The 21,349-nt window shown below is 50.6% G+C and overlaps 1 protein-coding gene across 1 annotated transcript; it reads left to right on the top strand.

The window, feature by feature from the left end:
• The first annotated feature begins 2,007 nt into the window (after positions 1-2,007).
• Positions 2,008-4,770, top strand: ADRB1 (adrenoceptor beta 1). Its single transcript, XM_066190898.1, has one exon. It carries the CDS (start codon positions 2,008-2,010, stop codon positions 3,382-3,384), a length of 1,377 nt encoding a protein of 458 aa, XP_066046995.1. The 3' UTR covers positions 3,385-4,770.
• The last annotated feature ends 16,579 nt before the right edge of the window (positions 4,771-21,349 follow it).

Genomic DNA, 21,349 nt, shown 5'->3' with positions numbered 1-21,349 from the left:
ATGGATGGTGCTCCAGGAATAGCAAGTAAAACAGCTGCAGCCTATCCCCACCACTGCTTCAGTGTCATCTTGGGAAAAATATTTAAGATTTTATCAGAATTTTTTCTGGCTGATTTTATGCTGAAATGGACTGTACGCATTCACGAAATTCATCCAAGCATCTCATCTGTGAAGCTTTGGTGAGCTGATGCACCATGGGCCTCGTACTTACTTTAAGTGTTCCAGCTAAATGTAGAAAAGAAAAAATTGCTTCTATCCCACAGCTCCACTAACCTGGTTTCGTATTATTACTTTTTTTTTAGATCAGGATTACACTTACCAGACCTGGGCAAATACTCCTAGAAACAATCCTTCTGCTTTTCATTTGCCATAAGGTCTCCCTCAGTTCCTGAAGATGTCATGCCTCCTTCTCCTCCCACTAAAGAGGGTCATGCTTTGGTCCAGCAGATGACGAAAAGCGAAGTCCATGGGAACATGAGGGAATGGTTTGCCAAGCAGCAGGTCCATGCTGGTGTGTGGCCTTTAGTCAGGGTTAAATAAACAGTGTGTAAATAAATAAATAATTTTTCTGCCAGGTTGTGACCCTGTAAATCAAGCCTAAGCCTAGAAGGGATTTTTATGGGCCAGCTGAAACAGCAGAGCAGTCTTAGCAGAATAAATATATAGGGGGAAGAAAATAACTGTGCCTTCCAGTTGCTCCCAGAGTGCTGTGGGGAACATTTGGTGCTGCTGCAAAGACATGTCAATGATTTAAAAGGCAGGAGAGAGGGGACATTGTTCTCATTTACTCAGCGGTTGCTCCACATTATTTCAATAAGTTTAAAACAGGAGTAAAATGCAGTAGAATGAAGTCTTACAGCTCCAGAGCAGAACAGAGAGCCACACAGGTAAATGGAAATTTAACCAAACAAGTTCCTAGCAGCAGGTTTCACAGTAGGGGATGGGACCTGGGCAGGGATTTGCTCAGTTGATAATCTGGGCATTGCAGCCTCCTGATGTCTCACGTACTTTACTGCTCATTACCAAATAATGGTACTAACAGCATTAATACTCAGAGCAGTCCCTAGATTTAGTGGTTTTGACCAGGCTGCGTAAAAGCTACTGCATGCATTTTTAAAAGTCCAGAGGGACCTGCTCAATACAGCAGAGAAAAGGGAGCTGGGGCTCCCACCTCCCAGCCCTGCAGTGACTTGGTCTGGCAGGGCTGGAGGAGATGGGGACGAGAGGATTCGCCATGGGAAGACGCAGGGGACAAGCGACAGCCGCAGCTCCTGCACGGAGCTGCAGCATCGTCCCTTTCAGCGGGTTTTACATGGGGCCCCTGGGGCTGCCCAGGCTGGGAGAGGAGGCACTGGGTACAGGGGGCTTGCGAGCGCGATGCTTGTCCATGATGGGGACATCCAACGGGTGGGGATGTCAATTACTTTCCAGTGGAGAATGATGCTGACAGTGCTGGCATTTTGCTTTTTCCAGGGGTAAAGAGAAGTAACTTCTGCTCCAGAGCCGGTAGGAGCCCACCCTGCCCGCGCCCCCTGCCCGCCCCGCGGCTGCGGGGCACAGACACCCCATGCCCAGGACATCCTCGCTGCCGTGCGGGAAGGGGGCTCCGTGCCCGGCAGCCGCGGGGCAGGCAGAGCGCAGGCACAGCAAAGACGGGGCTCCGGGCGGGGTACCGGCAGGGAGAGGGGCAGGGAGAAGGGCAGGGATAGGGGAAGGGATAGGGGAAGGGAGAGGGGCAGAGAGAAGGGCAGAGAGAAGGGGAGGGATAAGGGCCGGGATAGAGGCAGGCACAGGGGCAGGCATAGGGGCAGGGAGAGGGACAGGGATAGGGGCAGGGACAGGGACAGCGATACCGCCGGTGCGCGGGCGGGGCCGTTCAGTCCCGTTCCCCCAGTGCCGATTGGCGGCGGGCGGTGCCGGGGCGGTGCCGGGGCGGTGCCGGGGCGGTACCGGGGCGGTACCGGGGCGGTGTCGGGGCGGGCCCGTCCGGCGGCGCGGCGCGGGGCCATGCGGCAGCCCCCGGGCGGTGGCAGCGGCGGCGGCGCCGCCTTCCTGCCCGCGGCGCGGTGCGGAGCGGCGGCCGGAGCGCCCCGCACAGCCATGGGCGATGGGTGGCTGCCTCCGGACTGCGGCCCCCAGAACCGCTCCGTGGCCGGGGTGACGGCCGTGCCGCCCGGGAGCCGGCAGCTGCCCGCCGCCGAGCTGCTGTCGCAGCAGTGGGCTGTGGGCATGAGCCTGCTGATGGCCCTGGTGGTGCTGCTCATCGTGGCCGGGAACGTGATGGTGATCGCGGCCATCGGGAGGACGCAGCGGCTGCAGACCCTCACCAACCTGTTTATCACCTCGCTGGCCTGCGCCGACCTGGTGATGGGGCTGCTGGTGGTGCCCTTCGGGGCCACGCTGGTGGTGCGGGGCACCTGGCTCTGGGGATCCTTCCTCTGCGAGTGCTGGACCTCCCTGGACGTGCTCTGCGTGACTGCCAGCATCGAGACCCTGTGCGTCATCGCCATCGACCGCTACCTGGCCATCACCTCGCCTTTCCGCTACCAGAGCCTCATGACCAAGGGTCGGGCCAAGGGCATCATCTGCACCGTCTGGGCCATCTCTGCCCTGGTCTCCTTTTTGCCCATCATGATGCACTGGTGGCGGGATGACGACCCCCAGGCGCTGGAGTGCTACCAGGATCCGGGCTGCTGCGACTTCGTCACCAACAGGGCTTACGCCATCGCCTCGTCCATAATTTCTTTCTATATCCCCCTTCTCATCATGATCTTTGTGTATCTTCGGGTGTACCGAGAGGCCAAGGAGCAGATGAGGAAGATCGATAGGTGCGAGGGCCGGTTCTACGGCAGCCAGGAGCAGCCGCAGACGCCCCTGCCCGCTCACCCTCACCACCAGCCCATCCTCGGCAACGGGAGAGCCAGCAAGCGGAAGACCTCTCGCATCATGGCCATGAAGGAGCAGAAAGCCCTCAAGACTTTGGGCATCATCATGGGGGTGTTCACCCTCTGCTGGCTGCCCTTCTTCCTGGTGAACATCGTCAACGTCTTCAACAGGGACCTGGTGCCGGACTGGCTCTTCGTTTTCTTCAACTGGCTGGGCTACGCCAACTCCGCGTTCAACCCCATCATCTACTGCCGCAGCCCCGACTTTCGTAAGGCCTTCAAGAGGCTGCTGTGCTGCCGCCGGAAAGCCGACCGGTGGCTGCACGGCGGCGGCGGGGAGCTGGCCCGGCTGCCCGGGGGCTTCATCAGCACCGTGGGCTCCCCCGAGCGCAGCCTGGCCGGGACCTGGTCCGACTGCAACGGGGGTACGCGGGGCGGCAGCGAGTCCAGCCTGGACGAGAGACATAGCAAAGCCTCCGACTCCGAGTCCAAGGTATAGGGGGGGCGTGGGGGCCGCGTCGGAGCCGGGACAGGGGGGAAAGGCAGGCAGGGAGACGCGCAGGAGCGGAGGAATCCCCGGCAGCTGCCTGGTGGCAATGCTATTGCCGAGCTAAACGATCCCTGCCTTGGCAGGGGGAGTGCGGGTGTTTACTTAGGAATAAAAGCAGGTGAACTGGTGTACGACATACCTCATCCGAACCTACAGAAAACAGGAAACCCACTGACCGGAGAACAAAGGAAATAACCGGCCCATCCCAGAGACAGCCACCTTGTCTTTAGGAGACGCGCTGTCGCGGGGACTGGCGGCAGCGCCCGCGCTCGGGGGACTGTCCCAGGACCGTGCTGGTGGCCGAAGCAGCGGGTGGTGCTGGCCCTTGGCGGCCGAGTCCGGCCGCAGCTGGGTCCGGCCACCCCCGCCTGGCCCCGGGGATCTTCTCCTCTCCCAGGGCACCGGGATTTTGGGAGGCGCGGGGTCGGTGCTGCAGGTGCTCCGGGCACAGAGCGTGGCCGGCAAGACGGAGACCTGCCGGCAAGATGAGTTTTAATCTCGGAGTAGCCGTGCTCACCTCGTCTGCAGAATAGCGAGAGAGAAAATGATGAGCGATGAGGAGCGCTGGTATATTTTGAAAGGGGGTAAAACCACCCAACCCATATTCTTATGCTTATTCCCTCTGCATCAGCCAGCAGTGAGTTACTGTGCTTATCTCCTTCGGCCAGACAATAGCAGTCAGGCTAGGAAACTTCTACCTCAAACTGTGCATATTGTACAGGGGAATGAACGGACCATGTTTATATTAAACAGCATATTTACATACCACTAATAGGGTTTTATGACAAGGGCCGGGGAGGGGGGGGAGGGTGTGAGGAGCCTTCTGCAGTTTGTTCATTGTAGTTACAGATGAACCGGGGGAGAGGGGAGAATCCTGGCAACAAAAATTTACTGCACATATTTTTTTTTTTTTACTGGCGACAAAGTCGTTTTTTGCACAGTGTTAAAGAGTTGTAAAGTTATTTGAAGATGTTACTTGCACACACATACACACATGCAGATTGAAAAGGAAACGGAGGTTTAAGTAACACCGACCCTGAACCTGATTTCTGGTTTTGTCTGATCTGCTATAGTTTTATTGAGAGAGTGACTTTTTTAATATTATTTTTTGCAGGTACTGTAAATATATCCGTATTATAAATTAAAATATCTTAAGAGACTTTATTATTTTTATTTTTACTTCCAAATGCCCACGTGAATCTGCTGTTATGTTAGCACTTGTGTGTCATTTCCATTTTCCTCTCTATGTGTGTTTTATAACATATTTATACTTTGGTGCAATTTACTACTGTGTAAGTAATTGGTCTATGTGCAATAAATACCATTGCAGCACAAGCAAGTGTGTCTCTATAGGTTTTGAAACAATACCAACCTATAATGGGAAGAACAGCAATTGTTTTTCTCCAAAGATGGCTCAGATTACCAATACAACTTAATCTAATGGCTTTTCCTGACACAGTGTTGTAAAAAACCTGTTTGAAACCCAGTATGGTTGTGTTCCTGTTGCACTGAGGTCCACTGACTTCCCTTATTAATGGGAAAAAATTAATGGCTAAATTAATGGCTAAAGACAAGGTGTTTCCACTCTGATAATGAATACTCATTTTCTTGAACTATTCCTTTCTGGAAGATATTCTTCTCTATTTTTTTTTTTTTTATGTTGTTATTGTCATAGGAGTAGATGGCTGGGAGTCAGGAGACCAGAATATTTAAGATTACAGAGGACGCTTAATTTGAAAGCTTAAAATGGTCTTGAGGAGAAAGAAATCTCTCTAAACATTACATGCCACTCCACGAGTAAGTGCACCTCGTGCTGACAGCAGGCCTGATCCTGCCCAAGCAGGTCGTGATAACTGAATGTTATATTTTTCATTGCTCTAAGTAAGGAGTTAAAGTGAGCAGAAGTGCTGCGGCTTAGTGTGCCTGCTCCGAAAGATTGTCTTTCTTTATTGCTTTATGAAGGTGTGCTCTATCCTTGTGGCTTCATAAAGATTTTCATTACTGAAATGAATACATGGCAGACAGAGAAACAAAAAGACAGTGCAGAATAAAATTGCAAATTTTTTAGCTTTATTAAACTCAGGAGTATAGTTTAATTAAATGTCAGCTCCCAGGAACAGCACTTCCCAAAGCGAGTTCTTCGGGGTGGTGGCTTGCAGTTTGTTTTGGAAACCAGTTGTTCATTTTTCTTTGTTTTTGAAGTTAAGGAATTTGTCCTTTGCAATTTCTAATGTTGTATTTTCATGTGGGGAAAAACGTTACTCTTTTTATGCAAATGCAAAATAAAGGGACTGGAGAAGTAAATAATACTTTTCCATTCACGTTACTGAAGTTTGATGTGAGCTGCAGTTAATGGTGTCGCCCTTGATTGCTGGGAAATGGGCTCCTTAAAATGCTGGGGTGACATCAGATCAGGAGCTAAGTGAAGTGGGCTCTGTCACTCTGCCACCAAATTATTAAAAATAAACCGATCTGGTTTTATCTTTGATTACAGCAAACACAACAGGACCAAAAGGGTGCACTGGATGGTGATGTCTGATGCCAGCAGCGAGATGTTGGCTGTGCATGTCTGGGATGGGATGGGATGGGGAGACAGCACTGCTCCCCTTGTGCATGTTGTGGACCACGGAGCCAGGGCAGGGCCAGGTCCCTGCCTGCTGGCTAGAGCAGGACAGGACCCCAGCAGGGTCCTGGCTGGGAAGTGAAGTGGCTGTCATGCCCTCAGCCTCAGCAGGGTGCTGGATCCTGAGGAAGCACAGTGCCTACTGCATGGAGCAGGACAGCCTAATGGACTTGGATCGTCATCTCATAAATCAGTTCACACACTCAGTTTTAACTATCCGAACACTTCTGTCCTTAGACTTTAAAAAGTGGTGACAATTTTGTCTCAACAGGGTCCAACTTAGGTGGGAAATTTATGGCCAGAACTTGCCCTGCTGAAGAACTGGGCTGGGTGATGCACCTCCTGAACAAGTGTAATGGCACTGAGGCAGGAGAGTTTAGCCCACTGACCTCAGAAAGGCCAGCTGTGTCAGCAAAGCAGTCAGGATTCATCTGCTGTTGATTTTTTGCCAGTTGACGACCTGCTGGAAGAGTCTGGAGGCTGACACACTGAGTGCCTTCATAGACAGCTGAAGTAAATCCCACTGGCAGCCTGCACAGGGCATACCAGTCCATCCTGCATGGCGTGGAAAAGGCAGTGGTGGCACAATAACAGTGAGGACAGAGCAGGACATATGGCACACACGTGTGTGGGGAAGGGGAGGCTGCTGGCGAGCAGTCTGCTGTGGATCACACTCAGAACAGGCTGTTCTCTGCAGAGATGGATACTCTGAGAAGCGCTGTGGGGCAGCTGAAATACTCCGGAGGCAGTGAGTCAAACACTCAGGATGAATATTTTTTTCTGACGAAAACCAGACATGGATTAGCAGTTGGAGCTGCAAGTCAGAAAGAAAAGGTGGTAGGCATGCGGCTGCACACGTACGTGGGCAGGAGAGCAGCAGCCAAGAGCCACAGGCCTGCAGGGAAGGGAGACACAGGTAAAGCAGAAATCCACTCAGAGAAAATCTCCTGCAGCTGCCAGGACCAAAATTATTTGGCGAGGATGCCTGGAGACTTCCACATGGAAGACGCCTGATTCTCCAAGGCGCCGGCCGCACTCTGTGCAGTGTTTGCTCAGCACTTCTGAAAAGGAGGCTGCCTCTCTCCACGTGTTTGAATGGGAATAGATCAGGTTGAAGGACTGGATTCAGCTCTCTGTGTGCTCGGAGAAGTTGAGGCTGTTTCAGACAAGTAGCAGGCCCTCCCCACCAGTGAGAGCTGCACAGAAGCCCTCCTGCAAATCCACTGCACTCTGAGACTGCAGCCCTCAGCATCCACTGTCTATAGCTCCAAGCAGCATGGAACTATGTGCAAAAAAGGTGGCTTAGGATCTGAACTGTGATTTGACAGCGTCAGCTGGCTGTTCGAGTTGCTGCTTGCACTGGTTCTTATGCAGAAGCTGCTTTCCCTCTTGGGTATCCACGTGTCCTCAACTATAAGGACAACTTCTTTATCAGCTTTTTTTTTTTTTTTCCTAAACCCTATCTGAGGCTCAAGTTTTATTAATAACCTTTAAGTGGCTATTTTGCAAACCTTCCTTGTGCTGCACACTCTCCTAATTTATTGTAATTTCCCGTCTGGTGGAGTGCACTTACTTCCTTTATGTAGTATATCAGCTGCAGGGCTGGAAATTGGGCAGCTATGAGCTGAAAAGAGCAGACTTTTGTGAGGCCAAATGCGGTCAGGCATCATTGCCACTGGGAGCAGAATTTGACCTGATAATCTAATCTCATACGAGAGACTATCTCCAGAAAAGTATTGTTACCAACAGCAAATGACCTCTGCTAATGAAGCTGCAGCAATTAGTCCTATATAAAGCCGTGGAGAAAATGTTAACTGCTAAACAACAGTTAGTGGTGGATAGTTCAAATAATGAATGTTTTGTTTGCTGGTGTGTGTTAGGTGATGTGTTGGGAAATAATTATCCTTTGACTAGCAGCCAGCTTTGTACTCATCAGAAAGGAGAAGTCATGTTCTGTTTGAAGGATTGTACCTAAAAATAGTTGTGTTACCACCACACCAACAAGCAAGGTGAAGCAAATTCACGGCGATGTACACACCTTCCTAACGTTTCACTTTGCATCCTAAAAACTCATTGTTCAGCTGGGACTTTCTGTTTGATTGTGTCAAGAGCACTAATGTGATCTCCTGCAATAGCACTAAGCACACTCTCCCCGAGGAGCATTAGCCTATGCACCACTAACTCGCTTTCAGACCCTGCCAAACGCCCAAACGCCCCACGAGGAAATAAGGATTCTTTCTCTTTATATAAACAATCACGCATAATGTAAGATTGACAATATTTGTGTCAATCATGCCACAGGAGAAATCGATCTGCTTTTTCTCTGAGGTGTTTGTATGCCTGCCCATCCACGAGGAGCAGCCCATGGTAACAGCAGGTGATTTATCCCTGCAATTCAGTAACTCCAGCCTGTCAAAATCTGCTGGGAAAAGTGAACAAGATGGGAAAAGGATAAAAAAGGTGATGCTGGTGAGTAAACACATGATTGTCAATGCAGAAAGGAAAACTGGGGTGTCTTTGGCCATGCTGTAGGTGTTTGCCTTTTACTGCTAAAGTGTAATTGCTTTGGAGAGGGATACATCAGGCAGAGGCACTGTGGAAACGCAGGTTGAGAAGTGTGAAAGGTCAGACATTCCATATAGGACCATGCCACCAAAGGACTGGCGGCTGAAATATGCCCAAAACATTCCTAGAAGTTTTTCTTCTTCTTTGTGGATAACAGCAGCAGACTAAAGCACACCTGAGCAGCTTTCAGCTGATGTAAAGCCACGCAGCTCGCTGGCCAGCCGCAGACACACGGGATCCCCTCAGCATCTCCCCCTCCTCTCCGAGTGGCTCCACCTGAGTTTCGTTGGACCTGGAGTTGTCCCCCAGTCTGGAGCCACCCTCCTGGTGGTTCCGTGGTGCCAAAGGGGAGATGTCCCGTGGCCTCGGGGGGTGGCAGCGCTGCGGGCAGGGGCGGCGGGGTGCAGCTGTGCCCGGGGTGCCCCTGCCCTGACTCAGCCTCTGTTCTGCCAACCGGCCGCAGAATCGGGCCGGCCGTGCTGGAAACGGAGCGGAGTTTGGGTTTGTTGTGTAAACTGGCCATCAGTTTCCTGGTTCACCAAAACCAGCAGCTTGGTACTCACATTTGCTTCACAAGCTAACTTTTTTTTTCTGCCTCGCTTCACTCAGTTTCCAGGTTTTTCATGGTAAGGTTTGCCTGCTTGGCCTTAGCACCCAGCAGTACAAGTTTTTTTTTGTCTGTGTCCTGGCAGCTGTTTGAATCTAGACATGAGCTGTACCAGGTGCTGGGCAGTGTCTGGGTTTGGTTGTACCCATTCCTTTCAGGATTGATGTTCAGAGTTATGAATACTGGCTGCACCAGAGTGCAAAATTCCCAGACAAATAGGAAATGAGTCTTGACCTCCAGGTTCACAACCTAAAGAAGAAAACAGAAGCTTACCATTTGTAGACTTCTGCCATTGCCATGATTAGCAGAGCATCTCAGATGTAATGGTGTACCCTTCCCATCTGATCCTGTGTAATGCACCGAATCCTGTTGTCCTTAATGAGATTTAATGAGGATTTTCTACTAGCTCAGTGCCTTAGCCATTAGCAACTGTTTTGTGTCTCTAGGCAGTGATGTACCTTTGCAAGCCTGGTCCAGTGTCTCTCTCAAAGCCACAATATTTGGCTTCTTCCTACTAAAATTATTTTGGTAATTGGTCTTAAGCCATTGGCACAATGCTTTGAAAAGCAGATCTAAGTGTATACACTAAAGAGGCAAACAGAGTCACTAAAGAGCTCAAAATCTCGGTAGGTGCTATATGTGTAAAAATTTCAGCTACCAACATGCCATTTTTCAGGGCCAGGTGAGTGCTGCAGCCCCCTTAAAATCTGCAAGGTGCCCTCCTTTAGAGGGGGACTCTGTCACTGTAAGGAGCAATTGCAGGGACAGCACAGTATCTCATTACAAAAGATTTTTCCACGTGGTAAAATTTGAACAGTGATCTGCTGCCAAAATTTAGAGACCTCTCGTTAAGAAGAAGGAATCAAGAAAAACCCCTGCAGGGAATTCCCAGTGGGGAAGGGAGAAGAGCGCTCAGGGTTGAAGTTTCCACGTGCAGATGAAGAGCCCCGCACTGACTGGCCCGGTGAGGGTTACAGATGCCGCTGCACACCCTGTGCGAGCCGTGGTGATGGACAAACCCATCCACCGCAGCCACCGCAGAGACAGCTCCCGGTGCCCGCAGTCACCTCCCTCTGCTCCCTTTCGGGTGTTTAATGTGTGTCCCTCTCACCGGCCCGAGCGGCGGAAGAGACCCCAGAAATATCCTGAGACACGAAGGTGAGTGCCAGCCTGCGCCACTCCCGCACTGTGCCGTGGAGGGAGGAGCGCTTCCTCTTGGAGTGGAGCAGGTAAACCGGGACATGTCCCACCAAGCTCCCATTGTTCCACAGCTCGCCCGCTCGCAGAGCCCGCCTTCAGCCAGGGGTGTTTTGTTTGTCTGCTCTTCCCCTAAATGCTCACTTGGGAGCCGTCAAATAAAATCTCAATTAGCTCACTTAGACGCGGAGGGCGGTGTGGGATGTGTTCGCTGGCAGGCAGCGTTCCCTGGCAGGCAGCGTTCCCTGGCAGGCAGCGTTCATCCTCGCTGAGGGCACGGCAGGCAGCAGGGGCGGTGTGGGACCTGTTGCTCACACAGCCCCGACCCCAAGCATCGCTGGTACCCTGGAGGTTCCCGTCGCCAGACTAGGACACTGCCGGTGCATCCAGGAGCATCTGTGGGGATGCTCACAAAACAGCTTGTGTCGAATACTCGGGCTTTTGGGAGCTTTCAGCTAATATGCAGCACAAGGCAGCTGCTGCAGCCATTGCCGGTGACAACAGGCGTTATAGCAGTGCTCTAAACCACCTTGAGAACATCCACGGGAGAGGTTTTGTTCCTGTTTCCTTGACAGGTAGTTACCAGCTCTCTGGCAACAGGGTAGATGCCTCTGGTTTTCAGCATCAGCCCGTCCAAGCCAGGGTGCCTGCCCCCTCTCCTCCCCAGCCCTCAAGCCCCATTGCATGTGTCACTCGCCAGCCTGGCTCTGCTGCCTGTGGTGCTGCATGGGCAGTGGGCTCCTGTGGTTGAAAACAGCCCTTTCAGACAAGGTTTGTTTCAGCTGACCCAGCACAGACAAGGGTAACAATTGGCATAGGAAGATGCAGAATGATGGCTTAGGGATCTCTGTTTTGGTAGCAGCCCTGATTTGGATCCATCACTGTGATCACAAATCTCATGTCTGGTGGTGAAGCTGCAGAAGCTGAGACTCAGACCAGCCCTCTCTGGCCCATTGTTTTGCTCAACTGGTGCTGAAAAAAGAGGACTTGCCACCCAAACCTTCCCTCCCTTTCAGAAGCTGCTCAGAATATTCTATTCAGAGGTTTAGTGACTAAGCCATTAAGCTTCTCACTGTACGTGAAAAGTCAAAATAAATTCAGTTTTTTACAAGTGCTGGTGCAATAGAAAAAAAAATTATTTAAGTCTGATTATTTCCAAAACCAGAGCACAGGGCATTGGACAAACCTTTGAAAGAGACTGGGACCAAGGCAACTGAAAGAGCAACTCATGTGGGTCATAGCACTAAACTGTCCTCAAATGCAAGAGGGTGACATGGCCACAAGCCAAGGACAGTGGAAAAATAATTCCCCAGGAAGAGCAGCTCTGTTTGCCCAGAGTGTATGTAAGAATCCCAACACCCATGGGCACCACTGAGCTGTTAGGGGCTTGTGAGCAATCCCCATCCTGTCTGCTGGTGAATGATGTTTAGCTGCTTTTATTCCTGCACACTTCACTTATGTGGGAGCAAGGAATGTGATGATAAAAAGGCTGGAATGATTTCAGTGCTGGATAGTTTCCATTAATATATTTCTTGTTATATAACGCTGCCATCACAGTAGAAAATCCAGTAAGGTGCCTTTTAGGAAGGTGGAACTTTTCTACATAGCTGTAATTAGGTAAGTGGGGCTGTAGAGCAGGCTGGGCTTGGACCAGACAATTTTTAATTGCACCGGATGTGTTTGGGCTATTGCATGGTATGAATTTCTTTGCCTTTAGGTTGCAAGGCACCTCATAAATTAAATGGTTGATGTTGTCAAATGCATGCCATTAGCACTCCGAGCAGATAATCCTTCCCATGGCCTCATCGGAGTCTATCTCAGAGTCTGTCTCCAGATAATGGCCTGGAAGAAGAACAATGGTGCTCCCAGCTCCCAGGGGCCTCCACTCTTCTGTTCTGTGCTTCAGAGAAGAAAAATTATCATTATCTGCATGGCTCAAGCTCCCTTTGAAATGCAGTTATTTTTTACTCATACACTCCCAAGTATTTTTACATGATATCAGTGAGAAACTTGAAACCCCCTTTGAGAAGAGAAAGATTTCCTGCAGCCCTACTACTAAAGAAAATGGATAGATCAAGTAGTAAAGTTCAATGACTTACTTAGCGTTAAATAAGAAAGAGAATAATGAATTGGATTTTGTGTGCCTGGTTTTCCTCTGCAGGGAGCAGTCAGGCTAATGGATTTTCATTGCCTTGTGCTTCTGTTCATCAGCCTAGGTGAGTTCAAAACACTCCTGCCTTTTTGTGTCCTCCTTTCCCTGCCCACTTGTCACAACTTCGAGTATTTGGAGATTAGGAACCAGAAAGATTTGCTGCCATCAGCACCATCTTGACCGGGGAGGAAAACACAGGGTTAACCCCCTGCACCCAGTGATGACTTTTGGCTGCATGGGCATCTGTATTTTATGCCTGGTAGCTGCAAGCAGACAATTCCTTACCTAGGGTGAACACTAGTTTCCTACTATTATGAATTCAGGCTGTAACGTCCTTCAAAAAAGACATTATTTCCCCACTGGGTTCACCAAATATTTGCTGGGTCTCCAAACCCTCCTGTTTGTTTACAGGCTTTGCCAAACATGCCGTAGGGCTTTTATGGGGGAAGGAAGGGAGGTGGCGGAGGAGGAAACTATTACAAAGCTATTTAACATAAACAGCTTTCTCCTGTAAACTCCAGACACGGCTTGGCAGGGAAGAGGTTAAAGCTGGGGGGTGGATGGGGAGACTCATTAGAGCAAAGTTACAAATGGCAAATTGAAAAGCCCAGGGAGAGACACAGGGGAAGAGATGAGTTCACCCTAAATGGGACCCTAAATGGACTCTCTGGCTTGCTGGAAGCCCTCTGATGCTCTGGCCTCGGGGTTTGGATCTGGTTCCTCCCTAAGGCACGCCAAAGCTGGGGGATGCTCAGGCACAAACCCTGCAGAGCTGATCGGGAGTCACATTTCAAAGGTGAACCTGAAAGGTTTCTACAGAGCCAGAAATCGCTACTTCCTGCCCCAAACCTTTGCTGGGTCTGCCAGCGCTGCCCGGAGCCAGGGAGCTGCTCTCTGCCCACTTGGAGCAGGATTTCCGCTTTCCTACCAGCCTTGGTGCCTCAGGCTTTGTGGTCTGTTTTTTGTCTGAATGGGAAATGCATAATGACAAACTGTTTAAACAACTTATGGTACAAGGAAACTTGCTGGAGTAGAGTACAGGACCCTAATTTATTTCCAAGGAAGTGATGCACCCTCCAAAAGCACTCCGCTCAAGCACTACAATTCCAAGTGCAGGTTAATTGCTGGCCATCCTCAGTGCTGCCTTTAGCCCCCATCTAGGCTGGTGCTCAGGCACAGCTGAATGCCTGAGGTTCAGGGAAGGTCTGGCTGTTGGAGCTGTCCTGACTCTTGGTTTGCTTGTGTGGGTAGTTCTGGTCGTCCTGGTGCTGGGGAAGGGAAGACCAGGAGCCACAAAAGCCACAGAGGAATTCTCTTGTTCTATTTCCAGCCCTGCTTTTTAAGACACAAAGGGCTTCAGATCAGATGCATTTCTGAAGCTTATCTGTGTGAATATTTCACCGCTTATCCAAGAAGAACAAAACCCTTCAAACCTTCTGAGGTCTATCCATCAAGAGCCTTATCTCCTCATGTCACAATTTGGCTCCTGGCTGCTGCTGCTTGGAGCCTCCCGCCACCAGCTTCCCCTCTTCCCTCTCTGAGCTGCTCCACAGCGTTCTCCACAGCCACCCTGTGGTCACAGACTCCCTGCCACCTCAGGGATGGCCTCTGCATTGTGTGCAGGAGCAGCAGGGCTGTGCTGTTGCATGCTCTGCAGTCAGCCAGCATCCTGATGGGGCTGCATTTGTGCTGCTGTGTCACAGCCCATCGTCTGCATCCCCCTGACACACATACGGAGCCTGGGATGTGGCCAGAGCCACGGCCAGAGCAGAGCGCACTCACTCTGCCTGGCCCCAAGAATGAAGAATATTTATCTTTTTTAATGGGATATTAATGAAGCTTGGATAAAGGCATGCTGTTTCCTCTGTCTGAGGTTCCAAGACTGTAAGATCCAAGGAGAATTCTTCTGATCCTCTCTCACCTGGAAGCTGCTGCTCCCCTCTGGCAGAGGCACCACTGACATGGGGCTGCTTAGAGATCTCAGGGGGCACCTTAAAAACCCAGGCAGGCTCTGCCTCTTTGTAGCTGAGCATGGTACCTGAACCACTGGGAAGCACCAGGAGAAGCCCCACGGCAAGAACACAGGAGAGGCATCAGCACCATCAGCCCTGTGGAAATTCCAGGTGAAAGAGCTGCAGAGTCAGACCTAATGCCCAGTTTATACCCTGTGTTACTGAAGAGTTCTGCAGTGCCTTGTACTTGGTACCAGGGCCCACAGGACTTTCCTTGCTTTGAAGCTGAGCTGGCACAAGGAGTTGTCCGCAGCCATCCTGTCAAAGCCACAGCCAAAAACAACAGGGTGAAGGCTTTGGAAAGAGCCACCCATCCACGTTGTAACTGATTTAAACTGGGGACCTGGCTGGCTCAGGGCTTGAGAACAGCTTTTATGCAGGTCAGAGGTTGAAATCCTGTGCACCACGGAGGGGATCAGAGGCCTCTGCTGCCTGGTACTGCCTGGACTCAGCCCAGATGGAGACAAGCTTCAGCACTGGGCTGGCCTTTTCCAACAGGGACCATTTTACTGTGGTTCTTTTCACAGGAGACTGATGTGTGGGTTGTTTTTGCTCTCCTCCCTGCGGTTTTAATCTTTTTTCTCTGTTTTGATGGTCAGAAGGGTAAAGCTAATTCCTGTCTCGTATAAAACAATGAATTTGTCTCAATAACAAGAGGCTAAGTGTACTTTTCATACTGTGGTGTATGATAAGCTATTTATAAATTTCATATCACTGCTGGATCACAATCAGAGTTTAAAATAAAGTTTTATTTTAACCATGGTTTTCCAGTGTTGACAGATATGATAAATACTTTTTTTTTCTATAAAACCTAATTTCAGCAATGTTTTGCAAAAATCATTAGAAGCTAAGGATTATTTCCCTGGGTTTTTTTGCTTTGTTTTTCTCCATGTTCCAGTGTTTAGTTTAATGTTACATTCCATTATAGGAAAAAAAAAATTGTGTCTGTGGTAATTTGTTCTCCAAGGCCTCTGCTTAAGAGATGGAAGGATTTTCATGAGAAGACTGATGGACAGAGGACTCAGGTCATGTCACAGAGGCCTTGGGGCAGTTGCAGCACCTCTCCGAGGCAGAACCAGCCCTCAGGGCACTGCTGCAAAGCCCGCTGGCAATTTCACAGTGATTGAGCAAATCTTGGTGTTCCAGGTGACCCCACAAGGGAGCCAAGAGGGCACAGTGGGGCGGGTTTCATGTCTGGAAGGTGAGTTTTAAACACAAGTCCTCCATCTACAGGAGGGTTGCATGCTGAGTCCCTTCAAAATTTTTCTGGACCCTCTCCAATTTTCCTGCTTCCCCATGTAAACAGCTTTGAGGAAGATGTCTCTTTCTGCAATCAATCATTTTCATTCTGCAGTAAATAGCTCTTACATCAGCTGCCATTGTACTGTAGATGTAAATGCAGCACAACAGAGCCCTATCGTGTTGTGAGGTGAGTGGGTCAGATACTGTGCTGGAACAACAAAAAAACAAGGAAAAAACAGCTTGGTTTTAAAGTGTTTTAAAGCTGTTGTCTGTCTTCTCAGCCCTGCAGTTTACAGCCCATACTTCTCATGCTGCCTCCCTATTAGACAGAGAAACAAAAGATGAAGCTATTTGGAGAGCAAGTCTGTGTTCTGCAGACATGAAAACACTGACACTTGTGTCTTTATAGACTGGCCTTTGTGAGGAGCTTCCAGAAGCCAAAAATACCCAGGAAAGGGGCATGCAGAAGGGGAGAGGGAGGTCTTCTTCTGGTGGGTTGCCATGTCGCTCAGGCTGCTTTCATGGTGATGCCCAGAGGACGTCATTGACGCAGCCAGCTATAATAATCCTTTCAGTGGGAACAGGTGCTGGGGGATAATCCTGCTGTTTTCCTTGGTTATGGTTCTCTCCGGTCACTAAGACAGAGCAAACAGGATTATCACAGCAGCGATTCAGGAGGTGAAGTTTTAGGTGCTGCATGCCTGGGGCTCTGTGGACATTTGTTTCCGAGGGAGGTGCTGGTTTTGCGGAGCAGCCTGTCCTGCTGAGGGCAGGTGAGGCCAGGTGGGCTTGGCTGGCTTCTCCTGAGGCTCTCACTCAGACTGCCCCTCAGGGATGAGGGCTGAATCCCAGACGCAAAGCTCCTGCTTTCTACCGCTCTCCCAGGAAGATGCCTTCCCCAGAATCCCAGACAGGTGTGGGATGGAGACTGCCCAGCTGTGCATTGTCCCAAAACCTAGCTGGGCCAGCACTGGCAGAGGAGCTGGAGGAGGACAAGGGGTGGCATCTCTGCCTGGGCTTCCAGATTTTATCTAGCCAGGAAGGTTTGAGGCATTACAGACATCCTGGGGGTTCACAGTGACCCAGCCTGTCATGACTCTGAAACCTCAGAGCAGCTCTGTGCCTGGGTAAGTGCACGCTCATGCCTCCAGCAGACTTTAATGTATTGTCAGGTTTTGTTTTAAATCCCTGGAGTGCTGCACTCATCCATCCCCTCGCAGCCCAGCTCTACTGCTCTCAGACCAGCCTGCACCCTGGTGAATGTCCTTGCCATGCAAAGCCAATGTCTCTCTCTTCCTATTTCAGCACCTTTTGCTCTGCTGATAACAACCCCTGACCCCCCCGTGCTGTTCCCTTCTCCAGCAGTGAAGGAAGGGCACGTGAAGTTCTTGGAATCAGCCTTCACACAGCCTCTGTGCACAGACACCTGCTCCGCACTACTGGTTTGCTTTGGGACTTCCCTGACCCCTGATTTCAGTATCAGCAAAGCAATTGATCCTGGCTTCATGGTTTTGTGACAATCTGGCCCCAAAGCTGTTTTAAATAGCAAACTACAAAACAAACGTGTGTACAGGATATAGACACTGAACTGCAGGAATAGGAACCAGGGACGTGCAGGGTTGTTAAAGCTCCAGCTTGTAGCTGTGCTGATAAGGCAGTTTCCAAGAAATTGCCCAGCCCTCGAATTCTAGAAGCTGCCTCTTCCCAGGTCAACAACTTTCTATGGACTGAGTCCTGGTGTCACTCCACAAACAAACACAGGCCAGGCAGGACCTTCTGCAAATGGTACAAAAAAAAAGAACCTGTGTTGCTAAGAAGGGAACCAGGCACTCTCTGGCATAAGAAAGCAAAATACACAATGAGAAGCACATTGGTAACTCTGGTGGTTTGGGAAAGCACAAGAAAATGTGCTTCAACTTCATTCTTCTTTGGCCAAGACTCCTCTTTGCCTGAGAGGGAGTGAAGGTGGTGTTAGCTGAGCTGCTGCTCTCCCTGTGCCAGCAGGGAGTGGGCTGCAGTGCTGCAACACTTGGGCTCCCCCCAAGGTCTCCCCTCTTCTGGAGGAGCCCTCCATCAGCTCTGCACCCAGGCTGCTGCAGCACCTGCTCCCCTGCAGCCCCGCACCCTGCTTTTGGCCAGCCTTAACTCCAGACAGGAGCAAAGGGTCTTTGGGGAGCAGGTTTTCCACAGCATCCCACAGCTCTGTTAGAAAAAATGTTCAGTGTGGCTCTAGTGGGAGCACAGGCAGAGCTGATTGGACCCAGTTGTTTGGCTGCCTCATTTCACGGGGATATTTTAAAATATCTTATGCAGGTGCAGGAGTTGACACAACAGAGCATGCACCGTGTTAGAGTCTGTCCAGCTTGTGTGTAAACACCGCTAGTCCCCTTCTCAAACTCTTAGGAGTTGTTTCGTAAACACAAAATACTTCACCTATTTTCCAAACCGCGTGGGGTTTCCTCAGCAGGGCCGGTGGTGGAGGGCACTGGCAGCACAGCCAGGCAGAGGCTACCACCTGCTGGGCCCTCCTTGGTGACTGCTGCCCAGAACCTCTCCACGGTGCCCCTCGCTGCCTGGCAGGAGCACTGTGTGCATGGCACAAAGCCCTCTGGTCAGCCCTGTGCCACTGACACAGCGCTGGACATGTAAGCCTTGTAAACAGTGAGGATGTTTAGTCAGTAGCTTTGGGCTCCTGACCTGTTTCTTGCTCATTTTATGTCTTCCAGAGTCTGTTTCTCCTCCTTACTGACCCCACAGAACAGGGTCATCTTTCTGAGCTGAGGCAAATCACCAGAATTTTGCTAAATTGTGGAACCTGTTATTTCCCATCCTTGCTCCTACCAAAAACCAAAACGACTCTTCCAGCAGTCCATAGAAAGCAGGAATAAAATTCATGTGTACTGGATGGGCACATGCCTGAATTTGTGTGGGATCCCACACTTGCACGGGGACTCTGGAAAGTCTTCATGGGAGACACCCCTGCATGTTTAGGGCTCTGCACAGGAGATGGTGGCAGCTCTGGCCCCAGCTCTGCTGTGCAGGCAGCACTCACGAGCAGCCAGGTCAGCTCACAGGGCTGCTGCTTTTGTGAGGGTGCAGAGCCTGGCCTGGGCAATCCAGGAAACCCAGGGTCATGTTTGTCCCACTCAGATGAGTTCTGTGGCTGACCCTGACTCCTGCAGCCTTGAGATTGGCACCTGTTCTGGATGGGCACTTTGTGGATCTTGCAAAGCTGAACACTCTCTGCTGCCAACTTCTCCCAGGGGCTCGTGATGCTGCAGCATGTGCATTTCTGGGGCAGAGGCTCTGGTTTTGCACCGAGCACACTGAATGCTATTGACATAGTTTCTTGATTGAGCCTTTTTTATTTGAGCTGCTCTACCAAGCTGCCCTGAGCCTCGACAGGGCTTGCTGGCTTGCACCTACAATGCATAAGGCTTCATCTTCCCAGTTAGCCAGGCTCTGGGAAAGTCACTGGAAGGACTCCAGTGGCTTCAAAACAGGAGTTGACTCATGCCCCATGAGATCAAAACAAAATGTCTCTGCATATGAAAAAATATTATGGAAACGGTGTCATTCATGCACGAAAGCCACACTTCAAATTTATCATATAAAATACATAATATTGTAAATGGACAGAAAAAATTGCACGAGGCCTGGTGTGCATGAAAATTACTGGCATGTGAAAATGTCTCTTCCCATAAACACAGCTGTGGTCTGGTACACGAGTAGGCATCCAAAATGGGGACGCTTGGTCCCTTTCTGCTCTTCTTCAAAACTCTCCCTTTCCGTAGGAGTAATTAATTTCTAGACTCATCCCTTGTATTGTCAAGAGTGACCCAGAGCAAAGGCTCAGGATGGAGTGACCATTATGAGGCTGTGTGGCAGTGTGACAGGTATTTTTGGAACTCGCAGACACAGCAGCAGCACCTGAGAGCGCTGCCTGGGCCAGAGATGGGTGCTCAGAGCACCCCACGGCCAGTCTGCAGCACTTGGCTCACTCAGGTCTTTGTGGCAGCACTTGGCTCACGCTCTGAGTCTGGGGTGGAATCCTACCCCAGTGGAGCTGGCCAGGCTGTGCCCTGGTGCTCAGCAGTGCAGAGTCCCTGTGATTCCCTCGGCCGACATCTGTGGCTTGATTGTGTTCCAGCACGAGCTGATTGCCATGGTCCAGGGAGCAGGAGTTAGCATATCACCTTGAGGAAATGAGCAGAGGATGGTTCTGCAGGCACAGCAAATGTAACTCTGAGGGAAAAAATGAATTAATGTGGGTCCTAACCAGCAATTTGTCATACAGCCTCTAGAGCCAGCTTCTGATGTTGTGAAGTGTGCCGTGAAAAGCAGTGGAGGCTTCTGTGCCTCCTCTGGCTTCTCTGAATCTCTTCAGCACTGGGAGCAGGTGCATAGCATCAAGCCTGTTCACTGCTCAGCAATGGGAGAAGCCAGGATGAACAGTACAGCTGCTGCTGCTGTCCCACCCCTGTCCAGGGGCCAGTGGGGCAGACTGCGGCTCAGGCTTTCCCTCTGTGCTATGCTTCCCTCCCTGGGTGGGAGCACCAGGAGCTGGCTGAGGGCACTGCAGAGGTGCTGTCTGTCCCCTCCTGGGCTGCACCTGACACAATTTCCATTTATCACTCTGCAGTGCCTCAGTGTCCCCTCCCTGTGACGCCCCTGTGGCAGAAGGATCCCACCACACACCCTCCTGCAGCTGGGCCTGAATGTAAACACCGTCAAGAGTCCAGCGACCCAGGGAGCCAAGTGAAATGATCCACCTGCACCATTTGTCCACTATTGCCACAAAGTTACCCATGTTTTCCCCAAAGCACACGCAGTTCAGCACTGCTGGCCACACCGTGCTAGCCCATCACTGATCCCCATGCTTACAGAGAAGAGGAGCTGTGAGGTGTCTGAGAGGACTGGTGGCTCTCGTGGCCTCCTGCCTCAGTGTTATGGGGTGACTGTGGAATGTTCCTCAGCTAACTGGGCTGTACTGGCTCCCTGCTGGAGCAGGGAACTGGCTGACTGACCCCCAACAGATATCAGAAGACATCCTGCTGCGATGACTAAACTCATCTTACATTCCAGAAACCCGACAAATAAATGTTTCTTGAAAATAAGCTGGTGTTTTGTTCTGGGAAATGAGCAAACCATCTTCCTGGCTGCTTGTGTGCAGAGGGCAGAGCCTTGCAAGGACCCACAGGGCATCAAGCGGTAACATGAGCATCTTGTTTGCCCGCCCTCCCAGCTCGCCTCTCCTCCTTTGATGAGTTTGGAATGAGCTCTGGAGGTCTAGCTGCAGAGACTAATGATGTGTGAAAGTTCACTTTCATTTTTCACTCTACTTTTTTGGAAGGTGGAACATTTTAGAGTTGACAGTACCATGCTAAAGCCATATGAGGCAAGCAACTATTTTTAACCAGATGGAGATTATCTGAGAGTCTACTGCTGAATCATTTCAAACAAGGAAGCAATCATGGAATCCAAATGTAGGCGTGGGAGGGATGGGGGTGGGAAGG

This window comes from Chamaea fasciata, unplaced genomic scaffold (genome assembly GCF_029207755.1).
Source record: "Chamaea fasciata isolate MVZ Bird 193981 ecotype frontalis unplaced genomic scaffold, bChaFas1.0.hap1 SCAF_9, whole genome shotgun sequence".
Taxonomy (NCBI): domain Eukaryota; kingdom Metazoa; phylum Chordata; class Aves; order Passeriformes; family Sylviidae; genus Chamaea; species Chamaea fasciata.
This window is presented reverse-complemented; position numbering and strand designations above follow the sequence as displayed.